This window comes from Chelonoidis abingdonii, chromosome 1 (assembly GCF_003597395.2).
Source record: "Chelonoidis abingdonii isolate Lonesome George chromosome 1, CheloAbing_2.0, whole genome shotgun sequence".
In the NCBI taxonomy this organism is placed as follows: Eukaryota; Metazoa; Chordata; order Testudines; family Testudinidae; genus Chelonoidis; species Chelonoidis abingdonii.
Genome location: NC_133769.1, coordinates 248,674,131 through 248,701,787, shown reverse-complemented (window position 1 = coordinate 248,701,787; position 27,657 = coordinate 248,674,131). Strand labels below are relative to the sequence as shown.

General features: G+C 41.1%; 1 protein-coding gene across 1 annotated transcript in view; it reads right to left on the bottom strand.

Moving 5' to 3' along the window:
* Nucleotides 1–224: 224 nt before the first annotated feature.
* Nucleotides 225–27,657, bottom strand: part of GABRB3 (gamma-aminobutyric acid type A receptor subunit beta3) — a 177,578-nt gene continuing 150,145 nt past the window's right edge. Inside the window, exons 5-9 of the mRNA XM_032762419.2 lie at nucleotides 26,622–26,704; nucleotides 24,506–24,643; nucleotides 18,080–18,232; nucleotides 15,681–15,925; nucleotides 225–3,123 (exon numbers count right to left, since the gene is read on the bottom strand). Of these exons, the coding sequence (XP_032618310.1) occupies nucleotides 2,773–3,123; nucleotides 15,681–15,925; nucleotides 18,080–18,232; nucleotides 24,506–24,643; nucleotides 26,622–26,704 (970 nt within the window). The 3' untranslated portion in view covers nucleotides 225–2,772. The remainder of the gene's footprint in view (nucleotides 3,124–15,680; nucleotides 15,926–18,079; nucleotides 18,233–24,505; nucleotides 24,644–26,621; nucleotides 26,705–27,657) is intronic.

Genomic DNA, 27,657 nt, shown 5'->3' with positions numbered 1-27,657 from the left:
CTACAATTCATGAGATTTTAAACAATAATAATTTGGAATTCTTTTCATTTGTCTTCTGTATTTTGACCCTGTAGGTGTCAAATTTTAAAGTATTTTCCTACAATCACGAGAGCTACAAACTTAGTATTTTTTTTTAAATGAAAGCAGAGTCTTGCATGATTACATGACTCCAGGACCTGGGGTTTTAAGAAAATATACAGTGACTTATAATAAAATAATGAGATTTGGCAGTATTGTGTTCAACACCTTGCATATCTGGGCCCAGAGAAGAAGGAATTTTACCCAATTATTCAGCACACCTGTACAGAGCATTATTTGTAAAGCTTGCTCAAAGATAGGTTTAGAGGTATAATTTTTTCTAAAAAAAAGTTATGGAAAGTTATAAATTGTTTTTTATTTTTGTTTTTGTTAATCAGAATGTTCACATAAATGTAGTTTTAGGATTAAAAATCCCTTTTAAATGTGTATTTTTAGTTTCGAAATTGTTTAAAAGTTTGTAATGATGCCAGTGTTGCAAATATTCTCTTTGATTGTCAATTTGCAAATGTATGAGTTATTAGAAAGCTCAAAATATGTCATGCTCCAGATTGCAAATTTGTATTGGGGAATTTTTAAAAATTGGATTTTTTTGGCTTTGAAGCTCTTCAACCTATGTCGTTGACAAAGTTTATCTGTGTCTAAATATGACAGGAACAGGCACTCTGTCTAAACCCACTGTAACCAAATATGTATGAGCACTAAGGCCCTGATCCCAGAATCTCTTGTGCATGTGTCTAACTTTACTCATGTGAGTAGCAACTGAAGATTAAATTGCAGCTTTGCCACAACCTACTTGTATGGGAGGGCATATTATTGCAAACTGATCCGCCCAAGAATCAGACTTTAACTCAGGTCTTGCAGCCTGAGTTTGTATGTTGAGCTTCAGCTCAGAACTAAGTTTTACAGAAGAATTATGTACCTTGGAACAGATTAAAATGGGAATGAAGAATTTACACTGCAGCAGCATAAATATCACTTACTTGTACTTACAAACAAGTCAGATATTTTGAAAACAGGATATTTTAGATCAAAGGCAGACTTTTTAGGTTCATCTTATCTTGCTTACTTGGCAGTTGCATATCCACCCATTTTCCCTCCACTAATGCCTGTCAGTAGCACTCCAAACTAGAAGCCACACCTGCCAAGTCCCTATTTCAATAGGAATTCTGTAGGCAGAGGGCTGGCAGGACCCAGCCCTTAACTTTTTTTTCCGATCTATGTCTACTACTGTACTTGGTTCTATTTATGGATGTACATGATAAAAACAGTATTTACAAAAAATATATCATTTTTTTCCTTAGAAAGATCTAGTTCTGTTAAATAGTAAATTAAGTTTACAGCTCCGAAACTGGTCTATCTTTACTACTAGAACCTACAAGAGTGAAAAAGTCTGGATACTGATGAAGGAATGAATTGGAATGAAAACAAAAATGGCCACATTTGCATAAAGAAAATGCCTGAACCTGTTTAATGCTGAAACAAGACCTATTGTTTGCTATCATTTATGGTATGATCTGTGATTGGAACATACTAGCTATATGAATTTACGTGTATACGCTATATGTACAAAATAAGATATGAAAATGCTGTTACTGAAATGTTAGAAATGCTCTATTTGCTTAAGTCTAGATAATAAAAAGTTGTAACATCACAGAAACAAAAATATGACACAGCATGCAGTCACAATAGCAAGCACAAAAAGAAAAATCTTGATAAAATATACATATATATGCATATTATGCAAATATATTTTACATTAACATACAATGTTATAAGAATGTTTGATCATGTGAATGCATGTTTAATAAAGAATATAGCTTGATGGTTTCATGCTGAATTAGCAAATAACCTGAGATGTCTTTATGCTTTCACTAGAATAATGACCTTTAAAATCTATAGCAGATGCAGAACACATTGGCAGTGATTGAATTCTTAGCTAAATTACACTAAAAATGTGCTTGTTTTTCAGAATGACATATTAGCTGGAACCAGCCCAAGTGAAAAAATTGCACTGTACATTTTAGTACTTACAAAAAATTCCTTTCATTGCTGATGGGTATTTAAGATGGATGTTTGGAAACATTATGAATTTCTCCAAAACACTAAAGCAACACTCATCCTATGATTAGGCTTACTTACTGCAGAAGAGAAAGCAAGCGATCACTGGAAAATTGACAGGAAAAAAATCTATTAAAACATATAAAAACTAGAACTGTTAGCAAAGGAAAATGAATTTGGCTTGATAGAAGTAACACTGATGTGCAATACAAATGACATTTTAAACTTACCAATGAAAAGGTGTCGGTTTATGTTCAACGTGTATGTCAGCTTTTACAATCAATGTTTACAAATACTGACTTGATATATGATTACAACTGTTTAAAAATTTCTATGACAGTCAAAGTGAGATTATACAATACTCAATTTTCTCAAGGCTTACTGTTTTGAGGACATCTGTCTTTCAATTTAAAAAAGTTCTTTTGATGTGCATTCTATATTGAATTGTCCATAACCTCAGAATATGCATATGTGTGTGCGTGCATGTATATATATAGAGAGTACACTTCTGTGCATATGTCTATATATACACATACTTCCACAATATATGTATACACACATACATGTGTATTTTATATATAATAAAAATTCATATTATACATATATATATAAACTTGACAGGCAGAGCAATATCTCATGTATTATTATTGAAGTCTTTTAGAAAAGTACAGTCACTCAGTTAACATAATATAACCAATAAATTAAGTTGAAAAGAGAAAATGTGAATGGAAACACCACCCGTGACCATCTGTCTATGGCATTCACATCCGTTAGATCAGGGATTTTTATTTTTAGCTGTGAAGACCTCCTCCGTAAATGACTCTTTTTGCTGTGGGGCACTGTTCTGTCCATTGTACGCCTTCCAAAGCTTTCCCGATGCGCGCTTTGTTTCCTGTACTGGATTCCTGAGTTGTCAAAGGATATTGTTGAATTCCTAGCATCAGTAATGCTGGTTGTAACCTCATGGCTTGCCACTTCGTTGTGAATTTCAAGAGATGTTAGCAAAATGTTTCCATGGGCATCCACCTTGTTTGCAAAATGAAATTTACAGCGTTAGGATTCCAAACTTGTTTTCATATATCAACAAAATTGGAGACCATATGTCTGACATTAACACAAGATTAACCCCATTAAAATCAAACTAAATGGTACTCTTCATATACTTAAAATTAGGCACCTGTTTAAGTGTTTTGCTGGATCATAATAAAAAATAGCATATGCTATACAATTGCACATTGACCACAACCCAACACTTTTTTCCCCCTTAGAAAAACTCCATTTGATAGGGTTAGGTGTAGTTCAGTAATTTATCTGCATTGCTGGGTGGGGGTGGAGAATCATGCTGACAGCTCTTGCACCAGAGGGAACTAAATAAAACTAGAATAGCTTTTCCACACTAGATTTACTACTATCCTTATGAGATTAAGTGCACACATAAAGTCAGATGAAAGGAACAGCTCTGCTTTCATTACTGAAGTATTTCTAAGGAAATCTTGAATGCTTTACATTTTGGAACCACAGTGGACTTCATTACAACTTTTCTGTTACACTCTCCATTCCAAAGTCATTTACACAGTTTTGTAATCAGGGCAACAGCGAAGGGATGCAGGAAGGGAAACCAGTGACTGGAGTCATAAGATGGCACTCTTTCCTTTGAGCCTGTACTGAACCAATGGTGAGCATTGTGTTGGAGGACAGGGTATTGTTTGGAAGGGGCTGTCTTTTTGAACGATCATGAAATAAAGTTCTGACCCTTTAAGGTCATTAAAATCCTGGGCCAGATTCACTGCTCTACTTCAATGCAGTGGAGACGGGGGAGCATCAAGGAGCCAGCTGTGGTTCTTTATTCCCATGCCTCCCAGCCCCAGTGGACATTACAGAGAAATAGTTCTAAGTAATGCCATTGGCTTTGGGTTCCTCAGTGACCTTACATCAGTGGAGAATTGAGTATCCATTGTGCCACATCCCGCCACGTGTCCAATCTGTCCCCTCCCTTCTGGTATGCTGGGGATGGGGAGCAAGGATGGAGCAGGAATCAGCTCCAGTCCTCCACCAACTTTTTGCCAGTAGAATGCTCCTCTGTACATAAAGTTCTGTTGACCATTTAAATCCACTTTGCAGGCCCTCCATGTCAGTTTGCGTAAGAATATTTTATTAACCCCGGTGTCCAGGCTAATTTCCAGTTCTAGTCAGGGCTGCCCAGAGGGGGAAGTGTGGCAATTTGTCCCAGGCCCCGAGCCCCGCAGGAGCCCCATGAGCCCTGGCCCGGCTGCGGTCCGGGTCTTCAGCAGCATTGCGGCGGCAGGAAGCCCTTCAGTGCTGCTGAAGACGCAGAGTGACTGAAGGGCCTCCTGCCACCAAAAAGCCCTGTGAGCCCTGGCCTAGTGGCAGTCCGGGTCTTTGGCAGCATTTCAGCAGCGGGGGGCCCTTCAGTGCTGCCGACAATGTGGAGTGATTGAAGGTCCCCCCTGCCGCCGAAATGCTGTCGAAGACCCGGATCGTTGCCGGGTGAGTACAAGCGCTGCAGCTCCCTCACTTTGCCCCAGGCCCCCTGAATTCTCTGGACAGCCCTGGTTCTAGTATTAAATTTACCCAGCTAAAATTCATCCTGCAATTTCAACTGCATATGATTTTTCTTTTTTTACTCTCAACCCTAAACTGTTGTGTGATCTGCAGTTTGCCCCTGAGGGAAGGGGCTAGATGAGAACTGGCAGTGGGTCACTGAGGCAAGGTGGGCTTAGGAGTTTGGGTTCCCTGGGGAGGGGAGATCCAGAGTGTGGGGGGACTGCTGTGAGGCAGCACCCTAAGGCAAGGGGCACCAGGGTCCAGGAGGGATGTGGGGCCTGAAGTGCCATAAGTGGTGGAGATCAGGAGGAAGCAGGCACTGGTAGGAAGACTCCGGCCAGCAGGAGGTGTTCTGAGGCTAGAACTGAGCTAATTCCCAGATGACCAGCAGGAGGTGCCACTACGGGGAGTGCCCGCCATGCTACTTGTGGTGGAGAATGTGGGCAACTGCAGTCTACCCCTGATACAAGGGGAACTGTGGGGACTGGGAAAGTTGTGCCATTATTAAGGAATGATGGATCCTGCCTATGCAGAGGTTTTCTTCACGGAAGGTGTTTATGCCATCCCTGCTTGGGCCCTGGCATCAGCACACCGGTGGAAGAGGGCCGATAACCCACAGGGGAGACAGGAGTCCCTGCTGCAAGGGAGCCAGGAAACCCAAGAGGGACTATGGGAGATGCAGTGGGCCCTCCAAGAGCAGGTAGGGCAGCTGACAAGGGAGCAGTGGGCCCTAGTAAGACTCTTGAGAACGAAGTTTAGGAAGAGCTGCAGAGAGTGGTGGGAAAAATCTTGCATCAGGGCCAGGAGGCCAGTGGTGGAGTACAGGGCTTGTTATGCCCGCAAGAGGCGGGGACATTTAAGGAGGGATTGTCCCTACTGGGATGGGGGCAAGGAGCCTCACCCACAGCAGGGAAAGGGACAAGGCCCTGGGAAGGCCCACTGGGTGAGGAAACCTAGGGGACAATAGACATGTTGGCCCTATGGGCAACAAGGACACCTGCAGTGGGAGTGCCCAGGTGCAAGGCGAAGGCCCAAGTAGCAAAGCAGTGGGGTTAAAAAGCCTCAGTGAGGGTGAAGAAGTCCCATTTTTTTGCCACAGTAACAATCTGGATCTGTTATTTGTATGAGTATATGGAGCTGAGGTTTGCAAAAACAAATGCAAGGTAGCTAAGTTTAAGCACGGTCCATAGAATGAGGCAGTCAGCAGGAGAAGTGAAAGACACACAGAAGAGTTGTAAAGTACAACTAACTTTTTGCATACAGTTGTCACTTATAGTTGTCTCAGGGCCGCCGAAGGGGAGAGGTGCACAAAAGGGGCAGCGATGTTAAAGCGCTGCCGCAATACAGGACCCTCCTAAAGTGGTGCCACAGCAGTGATTTAATATCACTACCCCTTTTACCCCCATCGGCAGCCATGCAGGTAGTGACCTTACCAGCAGGGCTGCCGATGGGGGGAAAAAAGGGGCAGTTGTTCCAGGGCCGGTGATTTAAAAGGCCCTTTTAAATAACTGTTGGAGCCCCAGGCGGAGCGGGCCAGGCAGCGTGGACAAGCTGACTGGGGTAGGCTGACCCCAGCCCCGCCCTTCCGCCCGAGGCCCTGTCCCTTCTGGGGGTCCGGAGCCAGGCCCCCGTACCAGTAACTGTTTCACATTACTTTCAGCCCTGCAGCAGTGACTAAATATGGAAATTATTAACATCTTATTTCTGAATCAATTTTAATCAAACCCCCATCTTCCCCACCGCTGAGGGATGAAAGTTTTCTGCATGTGTGTGAAGCGATGGATTCTTACATTATTCTATTTAGAGACTGAGATGGATGAAAAATCCAGAAGCACCATAAATACTTTAAAAGAGAGTAATTTCCAAAGGCTTGTTATTTCAAAACTATGCCTCCTATATTATTGAAACTTTGACCAAAAAAAAGTCTAAAACAAAATACAAAGACAATCTACTCTAGTCAGCACTGATACAGGCTTCAACTGGAGAACTGTGTCCAGTTCTGGGTCCCAAACTTTGAGAAAGATGTGGACAAATAGCAGAAAGTCCAGAGGAGAGCAACAAAAAATGATTAAAAGTCTAGAAAACATGACCTGTGAGGAAAGATTGAAATTCATTTAGTCTGGAGAAGAGAAGTCTGAGGTGGGACCTGATAACAGTCACCAAGTATGTGGTGATGCTGGCAGACCAGGTGCCAGCTTATGCCCAGGCCTTGGGCCTCATTGAACACTGACAAATGCATAGCTGGAAACCAGTCTGACTCACCTGTGGGTTAGTATAGTTAAAATAAATATTAATGTTATAAAAATATGTTTTGTGTTTATACTGTATGGAATTCTTGTAGGATTCTGTATGTAGTAATCCTACATACAATATCTGTAGCCCGTGCTATAAGGTAATGCTTAAGTGTTTGCCCGATTATAGTAAAATGTTTGTTCTGAAACTCTGAAACACTTCATCTGATGCAAAATGCTGGATTCCTACAAAAGGTGTTATCTCCTGCCTGTTAGGAAAGACTACTGAAGCCAAATAGGCCACTATGAAACAAAGACTTTGAAAATTGTTCCCCCCACCCACACATGATGAAGTTACATGCAGAAGCACTCGCACCATCTCATGGACTCTAGGAAAGGGGGATGGGGGAGAAAAAATTCCTGAACAGAAAGAATTAGGGTTTTTTTTATGCTGTTCAGACTCTAAAGGGAAAAGATTCCTAAACACAAGCAAGAGATCCCCAGGTCTAACCTGGATTAGCCCTAATGGACATATAGAGCTGGCACATTTTCAGCAGCTCTATCACCAATGAAACCTAAGCCTGCACCTCATTTGTGTGCATGTTTATCTATTTTAACCTTGTAAATAACTCTCATTTCTTTTTCCTAGTTGATAAATCTTTAGTTAGTGTATTGCAGGATTGGTTACAAATGTTGTCTTTGGTGTTAGATACAACAGAGGGTCTACTCAGCAACTAGACACCCACGGCTGGCCCATGCCAGCAGATTTGGGATTGTGAGGATCAGGTTGCAGGGTTGTTTAATTGTTGTGTAGACATTCGGGCTCAGGCTGGAGCCGAGCTCTAGGACCTTGCTAGGGGGAAGATCCCAAAGCTCGGACTCAAGCTGGAGTCCAGTTGTCTACACAGCAATGAAATATCCCTTCAGCCTGAGCCCATGAGCCAAAGTCAGCTGGCACAGGCCAACCCATGGGTTTTACTTTGATATGTAGACACTTCCTAAGGTTCAAATTGACCCAGAACTGGGACTAACCTGAATATGTTGTGATCTTTGGTGTAAAGCAATCATCTATCATAGAGTCAAGCTTGCCTGGTGGCAAGATAAACTGGAGTGTGCAAGGGGCCTGTCTGTGTCTCCATGTTAAGGCAATTAGATTGCCTGAGGAGTTCCCACTTGTTACTTGGTTGGTGAAATTTAGTTACAGAACTAATAACCAGTTTGGGGTTTGTGCCCTTATTTTAACAGTCTCCCCAGAGGTTGGTATTCTCACTTGTGAATCGCTCCATACAGTATGACATATGTAAAAGGTTGTTACAAAGAGGAGGGTGATATATTTTTCTTCTTAACCACTGAGGACAGGACAAGAAGTAATGGGCTTAAATTTCAGCAAGGGAGATTAAGGAAAAACTTTCTAACTGTAAAGGCACCTAAGCACTGGAACAAATTACCAAGGAGGTTGTGGAATCTCCATTATTGGAGGTTTTTAGAAATAATTTAGACAAACACCTGTCAGTGATGTCTAGATAATACTTAGTCCTACCTCAGCGCAGAGGACTGGACTAAAAGACCTATCAAGGCCTCTTCCAGTCCTACATTTCTATGATATCTATAGCTTTTGTTTTTGTTTTTTATTTGTTTGTTAAAACTTAAAGATAAGGATCAAAATAAGGCTTATAATGGCATTCTGGTTTCACCCATGTTATATGGAGGAATACTTTGTGGTTTACCAGTAACTCTACTCAATGCAATATGCCATGTTTAAAGAATAAGTGCACTTTGCCGATCTAAAACCCTGATGTAAGATGTTTACATCTGCTAAAAAACAAGATCTCTTGTTTAACACTAGACAACAAATATATGTCAGTAAATAACAACCACCACCTCAAAACTCCAGTCTAAGACCTTGTTTTATAGAAAACTGAAAATTCTCATTAATTTGACATGCTATCAGTGGTGTAAGTATGGCAGTCCAGTCTGGTCTGCCGTACAAATAAGATATTTATAGCCAGTATGGTGTACCGGAAAGACACAGGAGGAGCAGAATGTGGGGCTGCCAGGCGGACCCACACCGGCAGCTCCTCCAGTGCGGCTGTACTGCCGCTAGCCCCACTCCCAGCCCTTCCACACAGCTGCGTGTCCTGTCTAGGGTCTGTATAGCATCCCCGTTGGAGAACAGGGCTCTCCCAGGAACCAGCAGCTCCTCCGGCGTGGCTGTACCCCCTACCCCAGCCCTGTCTTCTGGTGGGGCTGTTGTAAGGACCCCAAGCAGGAGACGCAGCTGTGTGGAAGGGCTGGGGGCGGTACAGACACACCAGAGGAGCTGTTGGCATGGGCCCGCCTGGCAGCCCCACCTTCTGCTCCTTTCACCGCTGCGGTTCCAGACAGCTCTGCGGTTCAGCAGTCTACAGCACAGCGGGAGGAGAACAGAGCCCCTCCCCTCAGATAATGTGGGACAGATCATGAGGAAGGGACAGGGAAAGCGTGGGGCCCGGGCTGGGGGTGGGAAGGAGTCACATGGGGGGGTCACACGGGAGGTCACGTTACCCCCTTTAGCTAGTGTCCCCCCTTTGTGTCCCTCCGATGAGTGCAGCATACCGGTAAGAAATGAATTCTACTTGCACCACTGCATGCTATTTAATGGAGGTATCTGTGGTATATTGAGGACTGTGTTGAAACTCCAAGCTATCATTTTAAGTGTGTGTGTGAGGGGGTAGTTTTTGGGTGTTGCTTGCAGGTGTCTACAGTGAAGTGTGGATTTGGGAGCAGTCAGTCTGGAAAGAGACAACTTAAATCACAGTGAAGTTGTGCTTTGCTGTCTTGGGGGCAGATTCTCTCTCTCTCTGTTTTGGGGTTCTTGTGTGTAATCGTTCTGAATTCTAAAATAAAGTAGCATTACACTGCAACCTCAAGAGTTTTTATGTTTTTATCTAACTTCTCTGTGTGCGTGCACTGAACATAGGCGTATCATACTATTATCTAATTTATAGCTGGTCAAATCCAGGCAGATCAAAACAGGAAAATTGGTTCTTAGCCAAAAAAATTGCTGTATATTAATTGTTTCAACACTTGGCTTACAAATGTAAAATTATCAGAAGTAGCCTAGTTAAAATCCTGGTCAACCAAAACGGCCATGGTAATTTGCCAGGGCACAACAATTACTACAAGGTTTTTCAGGTATCACATTTTTCTCCTTACTGTTGCAGAATGGAATGATTTCCATGATAATGTGGTCCTAACAGAATGTCAGCAGAACCATTACATTCCCTGTACTGTGCTGGTTACCTTGTGAGGTATTGTGCTGGGATCTTCACACCAAATAGGACAAAGAGAACAAAGATGATATTTTAATTGACTATGTGCCACAACTGTGATTGGCAGGGATGCTTGAGGTGAGGGCGGCTGTCAGGGTGTTTGCCATATGGATTCCAGGATACTGGAACCTGCTCCCCCATTGAGTAAGCTGCAAAAGACATCTGTCTGAAAGGATTTTTGGAGAGGGATAAGGGTATGCTTCCCACAATGATGGAGTGGGAAAGATCTTTATTGTAGCTGGTGAGCTCGCAGAATTCCTTATAAATGATTATTTTAGTGCTTTCATTGTAGTACTAGTTGTACAGCTGTTTGGGAATTTTCCAATGAAAAATCTGTCAACAAAAAATTTAGTTACTACAAAACTGAAATTTTCTGCAGGAAAATTTTAATTTTCTACTTTTTTATTATTTTCAATCAGGAAAATTGAAAAGAAATATTTAGTTTCAGATCAAGCTGACCTGAATCAAAAGCATTTTTGTTCATGCATGTGGATTGAAATGTTTTGTTTCAGGTCAATTTGACATTAATCTTTGTCTTCCTGAGCTACTGTGGTGCATCGTAAGGGCTGTAGTTTGGATATCTCCATTCTCCTCTATGGGCTCCCTGCCTGAACTACATCTCCCATGATACCTTGAGGTCTTTCAGTTTGAAGCACTGTGGTGAATTATGGGAATCCCATGATCTTGAATCATCATGAAAGATGTAGTCCAGCTGAGGAACTCCATGTATAGATAAGAGTGAGGTCATGAGGCACCTGAACTACAACTCCCATGAGGCACAATGGCAGCTTATGTAGACACAATTCACTGCTGAACTGATCTGAAGGCAAAATATTTTGGCATTTCTGAATGAAAATTTTTTGGGACTTTCCATTCCATGAAAAGCTTTGATATTTAGACTTTTTGTCCCAATTCTAGATGAAAATTCCAATTTTCAGCCAGTTCTAATTACATTTTAGGTTGCCTAGAGCCTTGTCTGGGTATTTTTTCATTATTATTATTTAAACATAAATAAATAAATGTTAACAGCAGTTTGACACATTTCCATTAGGGAAAGGAAAACAAATGCCAATTCTCATGTTACTGTGTCTGTGAGTCATTCATTCCTGTCACCATGCAATTTTCGGTGTTGATATGTGGGGCACAGTAGGATAGAGTATTCTCTTCTCCCCCATTGTTTCTCCTTGCTGACCTTTGATCTCCATACCATGAGGGAGCACTGCTCATGCTGGTCACTGGGAACACTCCTTTATCTTTTGATTGAAGCTATTGCTCTTCTTCTCTCTCTGCCCATCACACATTGGCAAAAGTGGGAAGTGAAGCAACAACTGCTGGAAGTGGAACACACAGGCAGTATGGCAAAGCATGTATAGCACTCCCAAATGCATCATGACTTGGTGACAGCATATCAGGAACAAGTCAGAGAAACTGCCTAAAAATATGACATTTGAGAGGCATGTCTGTGGGAGTGTGACCAACATGGAGATAACTATGTCACACAGTGTCAGCTTTTCAAATGCAAGACCTTCTGACATGGTACAAAGCCACTATGAAATGTAGTTACTGAGCCTGAACTACAGCCACTTTTCAAACTTAATCATCAAGTTAAAGAACTTCCCAAACCAATGGATTTTAGTAGACATAACTTTTCTATTATTGAAAATATTCTTGTTGTGGGGTCAAATAAGACCATGAAACAATGCCAAGACCTTTTGCAACATATCTAAAAGGAATATTTGCAACCAAGCTTGACAGCTTGTATGTCAGATTTTAGTCCTATGAAATGTAAAAGCTGAGCTACAGTATAAGTATCCTTCACGTTGATGCTACTACTTTTAATGGCTGAAAGGCTTGCTAGTGACAGTAATGTGACATTCCTCTTCCTCTTCACTTTGCTCAAGAGGTAAGTACACTGCCTCAATAGCATGCCCAGCCTCTCTTACTTTAAGATCAAGGGATCAAACTCAGATCCTGATCAGGAAGTTGCTCTGCCTCTAGCCTGCAAGTTACAGCTCTCTGTTTAATAATAAAGATGTCCAACTGATATTAATTTATTATTATTAATTATTAATTATTATTATTATTATTATTATTATTATAATATTTTCCTTTTCCAATTGCTTGAAAATTTGTAGCCCTGATCTTGGGGTCTGGCTGAGCTGTGCTCAGCACAGCTTGGGGTTGTAGGGGCCCAGGCAGCATTATATCACCTTTATTTTTCTCTTCCTGGGGCGGGCCAACTGTCAGCTTAAGGTTGTTCTGATGGCCAGGGAGGAGTAGGCGCACAGTGCCCATGCTCTTCTCCCCCAGACATACACCCCCCTGTGGCAGGAGCCAAGGCATGTGGTTGATGTAGGAGTTACTACAGATCAATTTATCCTCTGAGGATTCTCCCAGACAAAGGAAATCCTTATGGAACAGCATCTGATGACTCTGCACTGTCATAACAGGCTCTATGTCTTTACTTTCTGTACCAATAAACAGCATTGAATTTATGCGTTGCATGAGTTGTAAAATTCAAAGTGTCTTCTAAACTTTCCTTTAATAATTATTTCTCTACTTCCCCCATCCAAAATGACCCTGATAGAAACAAACCTCACTCTCTAGCACAGGAATGCTGGACACAGCTCCCTCAACAGCAAGTCAGTGGCAATTTCTTGGGTTAGCTAGAGGGATTACTAATGAAATTAATACACGGTTCTAATTTCCAGGTAGGTGTACTATCTCCCACAGTATTTGCTGACCCCCTTGCCCACAACACTGAATCAAGCTGAGGTCTTGAATTCTGATATTCACATAACTGTTATGTTGTTCTCTCATTAGCCTTTCTTCCTTTCTAGTTTGACTATAAATGGAAAATAAATATTTTTTCTAAAGGATGCATGTAACCTAGGGCTAGATTATTAAAATAAAAAACCCACAAACACAGTAGGCCATTAAAACATTTAGAAAAAGCTAAAAATCTGCTTGAATTCGAACCTTGAAATATATTAATATCTATGATGGTGTAAATTAAAATGTGAATTAGGCAATTCCAATATCATTTCTGTGACAATATGTAATTTGATGGTCATCTAATGGCCCCAGTTTTCAGCTGATGTAAACAGGTGACGCTGCAGTGAAATCATTGGCTCTATTGATTTCAGTGAAGCTATAACAACCTACACCAGCTGAGGACTGGGGACAAAATGTTTAGCACATAGAATGGGAACATGCTACATTCTTTATCCTAAGTGTTTCTGAATGCAAAAAAAAAAAAAATTAAACACGCTTACATGCTGTTTCTCCACCATTACTCAGACTTCTCTTCACAAGAGGATCCCTAAGAGGGCTATGTTGCACAGTATTCTTTCTCCTCTGGAGATCTGAATTCATATCCTGATATCTGGTCACAAGTAAAAATTAGGGTTTTTTTGGTCCCCATTTGTGCACTTTATTTAATGACCACAAAATTCAGAACAATTCACAATCTCTGTGATGAGGGGTGGGGACAAAAGTATATTAGCAAGGGTAACATAGGTCAGGAATGCCCTAAATTGGTGAACTATATGGGAGAAGTGTGTACAATGTCCATCCACACTACACCTGGCTTAAATCAGCACTATTACCAGCTCACTTCCATTAGTACTAAAGATACTCACACTTCTAACAATATAAAGATGGACTCGTTGATCTCACAGCAGAAGAACAGTGAGCCATGGGGAGATAGATATTGGTCTCATTTAAAAAAACGTACACTGAATGACTTAAATCACTTACATGGATTACCTTTGACAGTTCGGATTGAAGAATTACCAGCTTCTATCTTAACCTCAACTACTGCCTTCATTGTGACACACTTCTTTTCCATTTCTGTCTTTAGAGGAGAGAAAATTCATTCTCCATGCTAGCTTAGTCCTAAACAATACTTGCCAACTGTGATAAAGTCTTGGTTGCATAATATGGTCAGACTACAGTGGGTTCATTAGTTTAAAAAGAGTTTTACTAGGAATAAACTCCTGATAATCAGGCACAATTCTCTGACACATTTAGAATGATGTATAGTTCCAGAGTCATAAAGTGGATGTTGCAATTATTTTACATTATACAGCTACTTGAGAGACAAGTAGTTAATTTGTCAATGTGATCATTTGTAATGATACAGGGAGTAGAATATACAGGAGTACTAAATAGACTTGGTCAGAAACATTTAAGCATAATCATTTTTCATGGAAAATGCAGTTCCATAAAATCAAAATGCTTCACAAAATCGTAATCTCATTGACATTTTGTTTCAGAGAAAAACTGAAGAAAAGTTCTTACAGTGTTGAAACTGTAAATTTACAGGTTTTGTTCTGATATGAAATGAAAACAAATTTGAAAATCTTGAAATCCTTTGCCATATGGAATTTCCATCTTCCACACTGGCCTTGAACTCAGCTGAGTCTGGACAATACCAATACACTATATTCACCAATGAGATCTTTTCCCTGTAGACTTCTGGTATCTCTTGTCATCATGACACTCAGGTGTTTAACGTTGGGATGTTGTTTGTAACAACATTAACATAAAGCAAGCTTGCCTCTACTCTTTTCAGGCTACACTGTGATCTTAGGCACAGCCCTCAGCAAAGGGTGATGTGTAAATTGCACTGCTTGAGGCGGCATTGTGCCTGAGACACCCCTCTGAGGCAGTTTCTTTGGCGCTCCCTCTTGAACTTGAGAAACAGGAGTAATCTGCTTTACAGGGTGCAGCATACTCTTCCCCTCCCGTCCCAGCTGTCTCTTGGCAGTTGCATATTCTGTCATTCATTCACAGACAAACCTTTCTCCAAAATCTTCTTTCCTTATAAGATAACCATGAGGGTTATCTGCTTAGGAACACTATTACAGAACTAGGCTGTGCCTTTATGCACCACCCACTAACAGCTCGAGCATGCCTTGGGCTTCAGACACCCATCTCAGGTACAGTTCCCTTGCTACATACCCACTGACTCCAGGGGTGAAGAGTGAAAATATGCTGCTGGCCTACAGCAACAGTAAACAATGCCACCACACACACTGGCTCAGCTGTGCTGACCAATGAATTAGTGGATAGGATCAATGCTCCAGCTATTTCCTGCCACTTCCTCCCCACCTGCTCCAGGGGAAGGCAGTAAGCGGGCACGCCCAGACTGATGTGTGCAAAAGGGTTCTTACCTCTTCTTATTCCTTTGTGCAGCACACAGCCCAAGTCACAATCATACCTTTTGGTCAGATCAGTCCTAAACTTACCTCCCTTTTTGCACCCATGTTTATTTGTGGGAACGATTTGTGTCATTTAGATATCTAAATACCTCTTTAAGGATGCAGAACTGCACTCAGTTGGATAAATGAAAAATTGTGCCCACAAACTGTTTGCATGAAAAGGGAGATAGGGTTTTTCTTTGTGTTTCTTCATTGTTTGTTTGTAATAGAACAAGTCACTGTATTATATTTAGGAGATTAAATAATCCTACCCGGTTGCCTTCAAATTTTGAGCGGTCAGTGTTCGCCTTGGCTGTCTTTTCTGCAAGTTTCTTCTGCCTTTGAGGTCCTTTTCCAAAGAAGATGTAATTGACAAAGGCGTATTCAAGTAAGGCCAAGAAGACAAATACAAAGCAGCCCATAAGATACATGTCAATGGCTTTAACATAGGGAATTTTAGGCAAAGTCTCCCGAAGATGAGTGTTGATTGTTGTCATAGTCAGCACAGTTGTAATTCCTAAACAAAGAAATAGAACAGTGGGCATCTTACAAGTTTTAGCAGATCATGTTTTAGTTTTCTCTTCTGTTTTGAGAAATTTCCTTCATCAGCTTGCAGTGGCTTAAAAATACCACTAGGAAGTTAATGGCACCACTCAGGTGCAAATAAGGGCAGAATTGGTTCAATGCATTAATATTAGGAGTCCAAATCAGGGTGAGATCAAACTGATCCCTGTGCCAGGCCTTGGCATTCATAAATGTGTTCAACATACCCTGCAACATATTAAACTGTTTACCAGTCGTCCCTCAGGATATGTCCAAACTGTAATTAAACACCCACGGCAGGCCCATGTCTTCTGATTTGGGCATGCAAGGCTTGATCTACAGGCTGTATCATTGTGATATAGATGTTCATGCTTGGGCTGGAGCCTGAGCTCTAGGACCTCATGATAGGGAGAGTCTCAGATCCCGGACTCCAGCCCCAGCCCAAACATCTATACCACAGTTTTACAGCCCTGAAGACCATGCCCTATGAGCCCAAGTCAGTTGACACAGGCCAGCCATGGGTGTTTAACTGCAGGGTAGACATACCCTCAAGGGCATAACCAGAAGGTCTTAAACTCTAGAAGAACACAGGCCTCTTGCGGAAGTCAAAAAATTAAGCTTTTTCCTAGTCAACAAGGATCTATGAGTGAATCCCTTTCCTAGCAAGCATCTAAGCTATAGGGCCTGATACTCCATAGTACTGTAGTCATTTACACCAGTGCAGAGTGAGTGTAAAACACTATCACTCTGATATGAGACCATTTTACACCCACTCTACACTAGTGTAAATGACTACACAAAGTACAGGGTCATAGAGGATCAGGCTCATAGTCTTGTATGTTATGGAGCACAAGGAGACAGGTTAAAGGTGCTGGGTGGCATACTTCATAATATCAGGCATACTGATAGTTGGCTGCTTTCTCAAAAGAACCTACCAGATTGATCTCTGGCCTCTGAAGGACAGTCTTTGTCAGTGGGAGAGAGAGAGAGACCAGTAGGGCTCTTGTGACTCCTTCGGGTGTAGCTGACTGTTATTACGAGTATTTATTATTTGCAATACTGTAGCACCTAGGAGACCCAGACGTAGACTAGGACCCCACTGTGCAAGGTGCTGTGCGAACACAGTACAAAAAGTTAGTTCTTGCCTCTAAATTGGGGTAGAACTTATGAAAGCGGGGCAATCTTTTGATAAATGACTAGCCAAAAAACAAACAATAAAACAGACCAGCAGCCTTACCCAGTTCTCTCGCTTTCCAGGTGCCCCAAGAAGAGAATTGCATGGGCTAAGCAAGAGTGTGATATGGCTTGTTTACTTCTGTCTAGCTATTCTTGTTTATTCAATACCACAGTTCTGATGGGAACTTAAAACAGAGATATTGGTTGGCCCACTGGGAGTATTTCTCCTCTCCACTGACCTTTAAAAGGAGGCTATAATAATATGTAGGGTACCTCAGTGATAATTGAAAAATAGTGTATGAGATGTTTTGAAAGAACTGGCACAAACCTAAAGGAAACTTTAATCTGAAAACATTAGGACTGGATTGTCAACCCATGTTACATCCCCATTGTCCCACTCTAGTAGGACAAAGTGGGGCAAAGGGAACTTAAAACTGCTCTAAAAATGCATCTGGAGATTTCCAGATGGTATGAAGTTGGTGCCACCTGCTGCCCCCACTCTGCATACTAGACCTCCTTTGTGAGCAGGGGAAGGCACAGCAGGGGCGGTAGCTGTAACATCCTACATTCTGACCATTTCTGAGCAACAGAATGGTTTTTAAGGACTGTTCCTGACAGGTAAGTTAAAACAGCCCTAAAACATGAGCCAAGGGATAGCTTGGTCCCTGGACAGCTCCAAGATCTGGAGTGTGTGGAAAGGTAGCTTGGAACCACTTTACTTTGATGAGAGGAAGACTGGGCTCTAGATGAGGAACTCACTTTAGAGATTTAATGATAGTTACATTCTGCATTTTGAGGGAGAACAAAGCACTATGGACTCAATACAGAGTGACATGATTTTGGAATAAGTGAGCTTGGAATATCAATATACTGACATTTTGCAGTCTTTAACAACTTCTGAAGGCTACATTTAGTTTGACATTTTAATGTCCCACTCATCCTTATCACATACCAAGGGCAACTCTTGCTGCTGATGCATCATAATTGATCCAGAATGACACCCATGATAAAATGGTAATCAGTATAGAGGGCATGTAGGTCTGAAGAATAAAGTATCCAATATTTCTCTTTAACTTAAAGCTCAGTGAGAGTCTTGGATACGCACCTAAGAAAAAGGGGAAAAATAACACTTATTTATACTGAAAAAAAGACCCTGGTAGACAAAATACTTTTCTTTAGTTTCCATAGAAACTAAATCATGCACTTTTGATGGGATATTATGACATTTATAGAACAGTAGGAAAAATGCCTTCAGTGTATTACTGATTAGCTAAATGCATGATATTCAAAAGGAATCTTGGATTTTTTGCAGAGAATACACGAGTTTGAATTTTACTGAGAAAAGAGATAATAAGGTTAATTTTTGATTATAAAGAATTGTCAGCACTGGATATTTTTTAAAAAAGTGATGCTTAAATCTCGACATAAAATGTTTATATAAAGGAATGATTTTCAGATGTCATTTTATTGAGAGGTTTAGTATAATTAACAGTCAAAATGTAAAATAATTATTTTAATTAAATTTAATATAATTATAATTAAAATTAATTTTGCGTAATGTATTATTTGCACAGAATAGCTGTTCCTGAACTGATACTTCTCAAATAGACCCAAACTATGTGAAATATGTTACCTCAAGTGTCAGAAATAAATTATCTTGAATAATAGTAAGAAAAAGAACAGAAAAACATAACAACGGCCATACTGGGTCTGACCAATGGTCCATATAGCCCAGTATCCCGTCTTCCGACAGTGGCCAATGCCAGGTATCCCAGAGGGAATGAACAGAACAGACAAACATCAAGTGATCCATCCTCTGTCGCCCATTCCCAGCTTCCAACAAACAGAGGCTAGGGACACTCCAGAGCACAGGTTTGTATCCCTGCCCATCCTAGCTAATAGTCATTAATGGAGCTATCCTCCACGAACCTATCCAGTCTTTTTTTAATTCTGTTATAGTCTTGGTCTTCACAAAATCTTCTGGGATAAAGTTCCACAGGTTGACAGCGTGTTGTGTGAAGAAATACTTCCTCTTGTTTGTTTTAAAGCTGCTGCCTATTAATTTCATTCAGTGACCCTTAGTTCTTGTCTTATGAGAAGGAGTAAATATCACTTCCTTATTTACTTTCTCCTCACCAGTCATGATTTTATAGACCTCTATCATGTGCCCATTCAATCATCTCTTTTCCAAATTGAAAAGTACCAGTCTTAATAATCTCTCCTCATATGGAAGCTGTTCCATACCCCTAATCATTTTGTTGTCATTTTCTGAACTGTTTTCCAATTCCAATATATATTTTTTGAGGTGGGGCGACCACATCTGCATACAGTATTCAAGACGTGGAGCACCACTGATTTATATAAAGGCAATATGATATTTTCTGTCTTATTATCTATCCCTTTCTTAATGATTCTCAACATTCTGTTTGCTTTTTTGACTGCCGCTGCACATTGAGTGGATGTTTTCAGAGAACTACCTACATTGACTCCAGGATCTCTTTCTTGAATGGTAACAGATAATTTAGACCCCATCATTTTATATGTATAGTTGGAATTATGTTTTCCAATGAGCATTACTTTGCATTTATCAGCACTGAATTTCATCTGCCATTTTGTTACCCAGTCATCCAGTTCTTTGAGATCCAATTGTAACTCTCCTCAGTCTGCTTTGGGATTAACTATCTTGAGTAGTTTTACACGTGCACATTAAAAGCTGCACATGCACCCACATGCAATAATTTCTTAAAAAAATTTGTTCATTCAAATACAGTTGGTTGAATCTTCACTTTAAAAAAATATACTTTCACTACTGTGCAGAGCACTCTATTTTTGGTGAACAATCCCTGAAGCATTAATTTGCTTTATCGCATTCATTTTCTAATGAACAATGTCTCATTTCCAAGGATAAACTTTCTCTCCTTGAAACCAGGCCGACTTTTCTGCTAACAAAGTTTAATGATCTCATCTTATTTTCTAATAAAATAGCCTGGAGGGCCTCCTGGGTGGCCTGTGTAATTAAAACCAAAACACACACCCCATCTTGTAAAATAAATTTTAAAAATAAATCAGGGACTGAACCACCCACTGGAGTGGGAAAACCGGCCAGTAGGGGGTGACAGTGGAGCAAATCTCTGCCAAGTTCCTCTCAGGGAGTTTCTCCCAAATTATTTTGCCCATGGAAGTGATGCTGTTTGCATCTCACAGATCAATTTCATCCAGAGGCCACAGCTGGCTTTGTATCCCTGGAAACCACCCTTACTGCTCCCAGACAGCAATAGTGTCATGCTATCAGGGCTTCCCTAGATGGTGCCTGACCCTGGGACTACCAGTGTCTGTATTATCCTAAGCTGTATTACATTTACACCTTTGTAGAGTTGGCAGAAGGATGGTGCATGATCTATTGGCCCAGCCTCCCTCCTGCCAACTCCTATTCCCTCTCATTTATTCCTACACTGCCCCAGTAGGCAGACCACAGAACTCTGTGAGGGATGACAGGGAGGAAACTTTGCTATGAAGGCAGCTGACTCTGCCCTTTCTGTATGGAAAGTCTGTGCACAGGGGCCTCACTCACATGTGATCAAGGGATGATGCTCAAATCCTTATATATTTAAGCAGAAATCAAATACTTTGTGCAATCATGATTTCCTCGTTTGCTCAACAATTATTATTATTATCTGATTTTGGTGGTATAATGCCTTGTTTATTAAGGTTCAATACATTTATCAATTAATTACCTGTAGGTTCTAGCTCTTATATATTACATCAAAAATATATTTTAGTCTTGAGATGTGTTAGTATCTAGGGGCCAGATTCTGATACCCTCCCTCACATTCAGCATTAGGAGTTCCACTGATTTTGGAGGGATAATTTGAGGAGTACAGTACTGACTCATTGCAAGTAAAAGTGGCAGAATTTGGCCGTAAATATTAAGGACTAACAATATGACTGAGAATACAGAGTAGAAAATAAATGGTTAACCAATAATCTGAGTACAAATAACCCCAACCTCACATTTATTCAAATGCTTGGTAAAAAGCAATTACTTGTGTCTGTTTCGATTTCATTAAAAGCTAGTGAGCTGAGCTGAAATACCTAGCTCCAAGGCTAAATTAGTCTCTTGCTGTTTTATCCAAGAAAAAACCAAGATATCAGAGATGGCCAGTTACAGAATTCATATTCAAATCTATTCTTCCAGGGTATTTCTTTATCTAATTAGAAATGTACTTTAAAGATTGATCTTTCAGAACATGCCAAATAATTATTTTTCAAAGCCTATTAAAAGTACCTTCCTCTTTCAAAAAAGTAGCTAATTTGGCTAGAGACTATGATGGGTCATGAAGTTTCCAGTGAAAGTGGGTTATGTCTTCCCTTTTCAGGTCAGTCTCTTAGTGTAGTTTATCCGGACCATTTTTTCTTTTTCCTAATGCTTGTCAGATCAGCCACTGCAGGAGCCACTTAGGTGTATGGTTGGCCTTCTTAGGCCTGGTCTACACTAGGGAGGGGGAATCGATCTAAATTATGCAACTTCAGCTACATGAATAACGTAGCTGAAGTCGACGTACTTAGATCTACTTACCACGGTGTCTTCACTGTGGTAAGTCAATGACTGACACTCCCCTGTTGACTCTGCCTGCGCCTCTCACCCTGGTGGAGTACCGGAGATGATGGGAGAGTGTTCGGTGGTCAATTTATTTTGTCTAGACTAGGTGTGATAAATCGGTCCCCACTGGATCGATAGCTGCCCAGCCAGTAATGTAGACAAGCCCTTAGTCTCTTGCAGTAGGGTTTTGGCTGCAGTATGGAACCTTTCCAGAAAATCATTGCTATTCTCAGTTGAAGATTGACTATTTCAATTTTTAAAATAGTTTTAATAGTTCTGATTTAAACTTTCTTTTCTATAACTTTTAAACTGGATGTTTTAAAAGCATATTCAAGCAAATTATCTTAATCCAAATTGTGGGCAGCCAGCTTAAATTTTCAAAGCTGCCTACATTATGTGGATGCCTATTTCCCATTCATTTAATAGGCATGCAGATCTAGACAACTTTTAAAATCTTATATGTGTGTCTTTTTCATTGCGCCTCTGTAGGGGCAGTAGTATGGACAGTGTTTCCATTCTCATAATATTTTTGTACAAGAATATACAGTGATGCTATTTCAGGGAGCACTGAAGGAATAACTCATTTTATCTGAAACAATGCTTATATCAAGGCTCTTTAATACACCTGACGCATTCTTATTTTTTGCATAACCAGTAGAATTATTACTATACTGAAATCTTATCTATAGCTCAATGAACCATCTAATATCTGCCTTTGAGCACCCAATAGCCTCAGAGACAAAAGGGACAGCATCAGCCTTCCTTTCCACAGAGACAGAGAAACTCAGTAGCAGCAGCCAAGTCAGTGGTTATTTCCCCCTGAGTCTTTAAAGAGAGATAAAGGGTCTTGAGGAGTCCACCAGCCCCTCCAGACAGTATCCCTAGTTTTACTTTAATTATTATTATTAATAATTGTTATTATTTGTGTTACGGTCACAGTGTGCTGGGTGCTGGCCAGACGTATACAAAGATGGATAAAACATACAATCAAAAAAATTGTATGTTAATAATAATTAATATAAACAGCATTCTCTATCAAGCACTAATTAGCTGGCTAATTTATTGCGGTGTATGGGAGAGGTGAGTTTTGAGGAATGATTCGAAATGGAAGGACTTGGCCACGTGGATCAGTTCAGGGAGGTTATTCCATACATGGGTGCTGTTGTGGTAGAAACGTAAATTTGGTTTGGTGGAAGATTGATTCTCTTGCATAAAAACAGCATTACCATACTAGATCTGGTCTGCGGTCCATCTAGCTCAGTATCCTGTCCTCATCACTGGCAATCATCAGATGCTTCAGAGGAAGGTAGAAGAAACCTTATAGTAGGCATGTGGGATAATATGCCTCCCACAAAAATCTCATCCTTTCCGTAACAGTTAGGCTGTTGTAAACCCTGAAGCACGGTGTTTTAAATTTTTGTTAGCAATAACTATTATAATGCTGAATATTCTTTTTATCCATATAAATGTCCAACCCTGTTTATTATCGCCTCTTCAATCTCTTTGATGTGGCTGTCACACAGTTCTTTAGATTTCTGTTTCACCTGTGTTTAACAGGACTCTCTATCTGTAAATTATTCCAGATTTCATCATAAAAACATTTCACACTTTCTTGAACTAAAACTTGGCTTATCCTGAACTAAAATCTCTTCTCAACTTTCTATAACCAGTGCAAAAATGAGGTTCTCCATCAGTGCCATGCAACCAATATTTTAAAAAACAGTTCTCACAAAAACTCCCACCTTCAGTGTGTGATTATGATAGGAGTGCATCAAGTAGCAGAGAGGAGTGGTAAGGGATTAACAAATCTGTTTCCTTTTCCATTTAAACAAAACCATCTTGTCCTAACTATGACCAAAGAAATATGACACCATTTGGCAAACATACTCATATCATTTGCTCTTCTGCCAATACTTATATTTTGTAATGAAATACAAGTAGTGCTGCTGTGCACTTTGACCCAGAGGCTATGCTCAAGGAATCGGTGAAGAGATTCCCATAAATGTACCATATGCTTAGTTTGTTAAAAGCTTTGGGGTGAAGGGTTCAATAGGCAGCATGGTCTGAACAGAGGGCTGAGCACTTGCAACTCCTGAGCAGAAACCCCAGCTCTGCCAAGGAGTCACTGTGTGGCCACAAGCAAGTCATTGGTGCCAGCATTTTCAAAGATATTAAGCACTTAAAGCCATGTTGTCTTCAGTCACCTCAATAAGTGGTCTAGTTTTCAGAGATGCTGTGAGATTCTATCAATTTAAACTACATCTCCAGTGTGAGGAGAGGGGGAGGACCTCTGACCCCAGATTTAGCTCTCCAAAGCTGACTATAGGAGGCCTTGGATGTGTAGAAATTAGGTGTCTTCAGTTGCCTACTAGATGCAGACACATACCTTAATGCAACACAAGGTATAAAATACACTGCATCCACTATATTGAAACACAATCCAAACACACACTCAAGAGTTGTAGATCAATTATCATGAAGCTGTTATTTTTAACCTGGCATTCCCATACTTCTGTAAGGTCACTATGGGCCCAGAGTGAAAGGCTTCACACCCAATAACAAAGATGTTTAGCCTTTCTGTTAAGTATGACACAACATAGGCTCTCGTGGACTACTCATCTGTAAAAACAAATGGAGAAATCTTCCTGCTTCATGGATTACTGCATAATGGCTTTACCAGCTAATTGTTTATCAGAAATGTGGTATCCAACACAAAATAACAACTGACATATGTAAGGAAGTGAACACACTGAACATGCAAACAAAAGAAACACTTGCCTGTGGCGAAGACAACATTCTTTGACACCAGTCTGTATTCCACAATGGAGAACTGTGGAAGCTCGATCCTCTCTACGCCTGTGACTGCATTATCTCCACCTCTCCAGTAAAACTCTATGTCATCTGTTGTATAACCATCTTCAAACAAAGCACAAATGTAAGGTGGAAAAAAACCTCTACTGTATTCTACCATGAAAAATCTAGTACATAGTATCATTTCAGAAGATTTCAGAGTAGATTAGGCCTTTGCAGCTATAATAGTTCCACTACTTTATTCCATATGGGTGGTTTTCAAATATATTACCATTCTAAGATGCTCTCTCAAAGGGCTGTCCCCATTAAATACAAGAGTTCACAAGTATTTGAGGCAAGATTTTTGTTTTGTTTTTTAGCTCTGATGAAATTCAGGGCAAAAATGAAGGCAACCAGATAGCCTACTGTCAAGACATAGATACGACCAGGAAGTGGCTCCTAATACTGACGATAGGAGTCTGTTTACAGATTAGTGCAATTTCAGATATCAAATGTACTTAGTATTAATTAACAGGAAAAGAGAGAATGTTCTACCAATGCAAACATTAGAGCAGGGTCAGGCAAACTTTTTGGCCTGAGGGCTGCATCGGGTTTCAGAAATTGAATGGAGGGTCAGTTAGGGGAGGCTGTGCCTCCCCAAACAGGCAGGCATGGCCTGGCCCGCACCCCCTAGTCCCCTCTTCTTTTTGCTCCCTGACGGCCCCCCCTCCAGGACTCCTACCCCATCCAAGCCCCCTGTTCCCTGACAGTCCCCTCTGGAACCCCTACCCCATCCACCTGCCCCTATTCCCTTTCCCCTAACCACCCCCGGAACTCCCGTTCCTGACTGCCCCCCCAGGACTCCTGCCCCATCCAACCATACCTTCTCCCTGTCCCCTGACCGCCCCTGGAACCCCTGCCCCTGACTGCCTCCTGCCACCCCATCCAACCCCTTCTCTCCTTCCTGACTGCACCCCCAGGATTCCTACTCCCATTCAACCCCGCTGTTCCCCACCCCCTGACCACCACCCTGAACTGTCCTGCTCTCTGCTCACTCTTTCCGCTCCCTGCCCCCTTACCGCACTGCCTGTAGCACCAGTGGATGGTGGCACTAGAGCTGCACTGCCCAGAGCACCAGCACCAGAGCCATCCATGCCACCATGCAGCACAGAGACCGGATCAGGCCGGCTCTGCAGCTGCGTTGCCCCTGGACCTCGCAGTGCTGCCACCCAGAGTGTTGCGCTGGTGGCGGGGTGAGCTGAGGCTGCGGGGGATGGGGAACAGTAGAGGAGGGGCTGGGGGCAAGCCTCCCAGGGCAGGAGCTAAGGGGCTGGGCAGGAGGGTCCCGCGGGCCGGATGTGGCCCGGGGGCCATATTTTGCCCACCTCTGTATTAGAGAGAGGCCTTCTACTGCTCCCACGGAAATCAATGGTTAAACTCTCATTAATGCCAATGGGACTGGGATTAAGTCAAATGTAATTTAAACAAAGAATTCATTAGTATGTTTTTCATGCGTGATATTTTATGTATGTAGACATTCCCCTCACTCTCCATCATGTAGTAGAAATAGAGCAGTGGCTCTTGAAGCACAGTTACAAAATATCAGAATATTCCAATTATAGAAAACAATAAGGTTGAAGATTCAATCTGCTTGTGTGTAGAGCTGAACTCCAAATCATAAGTGGGTATGATGGCCAGTGAGGTCCCATGGCAAAGCCATTCATGCATAATAAAGCACACTGAAAGAAAATTGTATCTTAGTGTTTGCTCTCTTCAAAGTCAATCTGATTAAAATATGAACCTTCGTTCTCATGTTGTAGATAAATATCCAGTGACTACCTCTACCTAATCAGTCTGGAGTGATGAACTGTATCATTCTTTCTATCTCTTAACCCCACTTTTTATCAAGACAATATGCAAGCCTGACATTAATAATTCTCTTATATTTTAAATGATGCTTAAAATCAAATAAACACTCCAAAGGGTCATTGTGTTATGGAATTCACATGTTTGCTGGCATCAGGATGACTGTTCTATGGCTGTACTGGGGAAAACTGCCCACACAACTGAACTGGACTTTATTTGTATGTGTATATATACATACAGCTCTCTATTTCCAGAGTACAGTTTTGTTCATCTAATGGGTATCTTCTCAGGTCCATCATACAAGCTGCAGTAGTTGTGATTCTGAAATAAAAGCAAATGGAATTACAATCATTCATTTTTTTCTTTAAACGTGAGGAATGTTTAAAGAAAGGCATTGACTACAGACCAGATTCTGCAGCTCTTACACTGATCAGAACTTTCTCAAATGAGTAGTTTTGTTGACTTCAGTATGTGATGGAGTAGGGGCTGTCTGTGTGGGGAATGGGAGAGCAGGGGAGAACTTTAGGGGATGGATGATACCGGAGCCTGTAACCTGAGCTAGGTAAGGGAGGGGAAAGGTCAACACCTTTGCCGGGAAGGAGGACAAAGGAAGGGGCTGGCAGGAGGGGAGTAGTTTTGAGTTTGGGTTTGGGGCTGTGTGGGCAGAATTCAGGGTATCCTAGCCAGGATCCAAGCACCCTGAAAGCCCAGAAGGACTCGATTGAGGGGTCCTGACTGTGCCTGCAAGCTCTGCTGTAACCTGTGTTTCTGTTGTCCAATAAACCTTCTGTGTTACTGGCTGGCTAAAAGTCACTGTGGGTTCCAGGAAGAAGGGTGCAGGGCCGGACTCCCCCAGACTCCGTGTCACAGTAAGATTACTCACTCTAACTGGCACTTGAGTAATCCCATTGGGGCTTAGTGTGTAAGTACTATTCAAACATTTGTCATGATTAAAGAACATAGCTTTATATCGGAAAGTGTTTAACCATAAAAGTTTGCTATACATGCCATGATGATGCTTTTCACTATACTACATTTGTGTTCAGTTTTTCTTCTTCTTCTTTTTTAACTACCACACAACATGGTTTTACTGTGGTTATGTTTTATCAAAACCTATATAAAGAAATAAAATCCACAGCAGCCGGTGGAAGGATAGACTCAAAATAGTTAAGCTTATTTAAATGCGATAGTACAACTTGTACATTCAATCCAAATTTAGCATATTTTTACAATCAATGTATAGTAAATATTGAAATGATCAATATATTCAAATT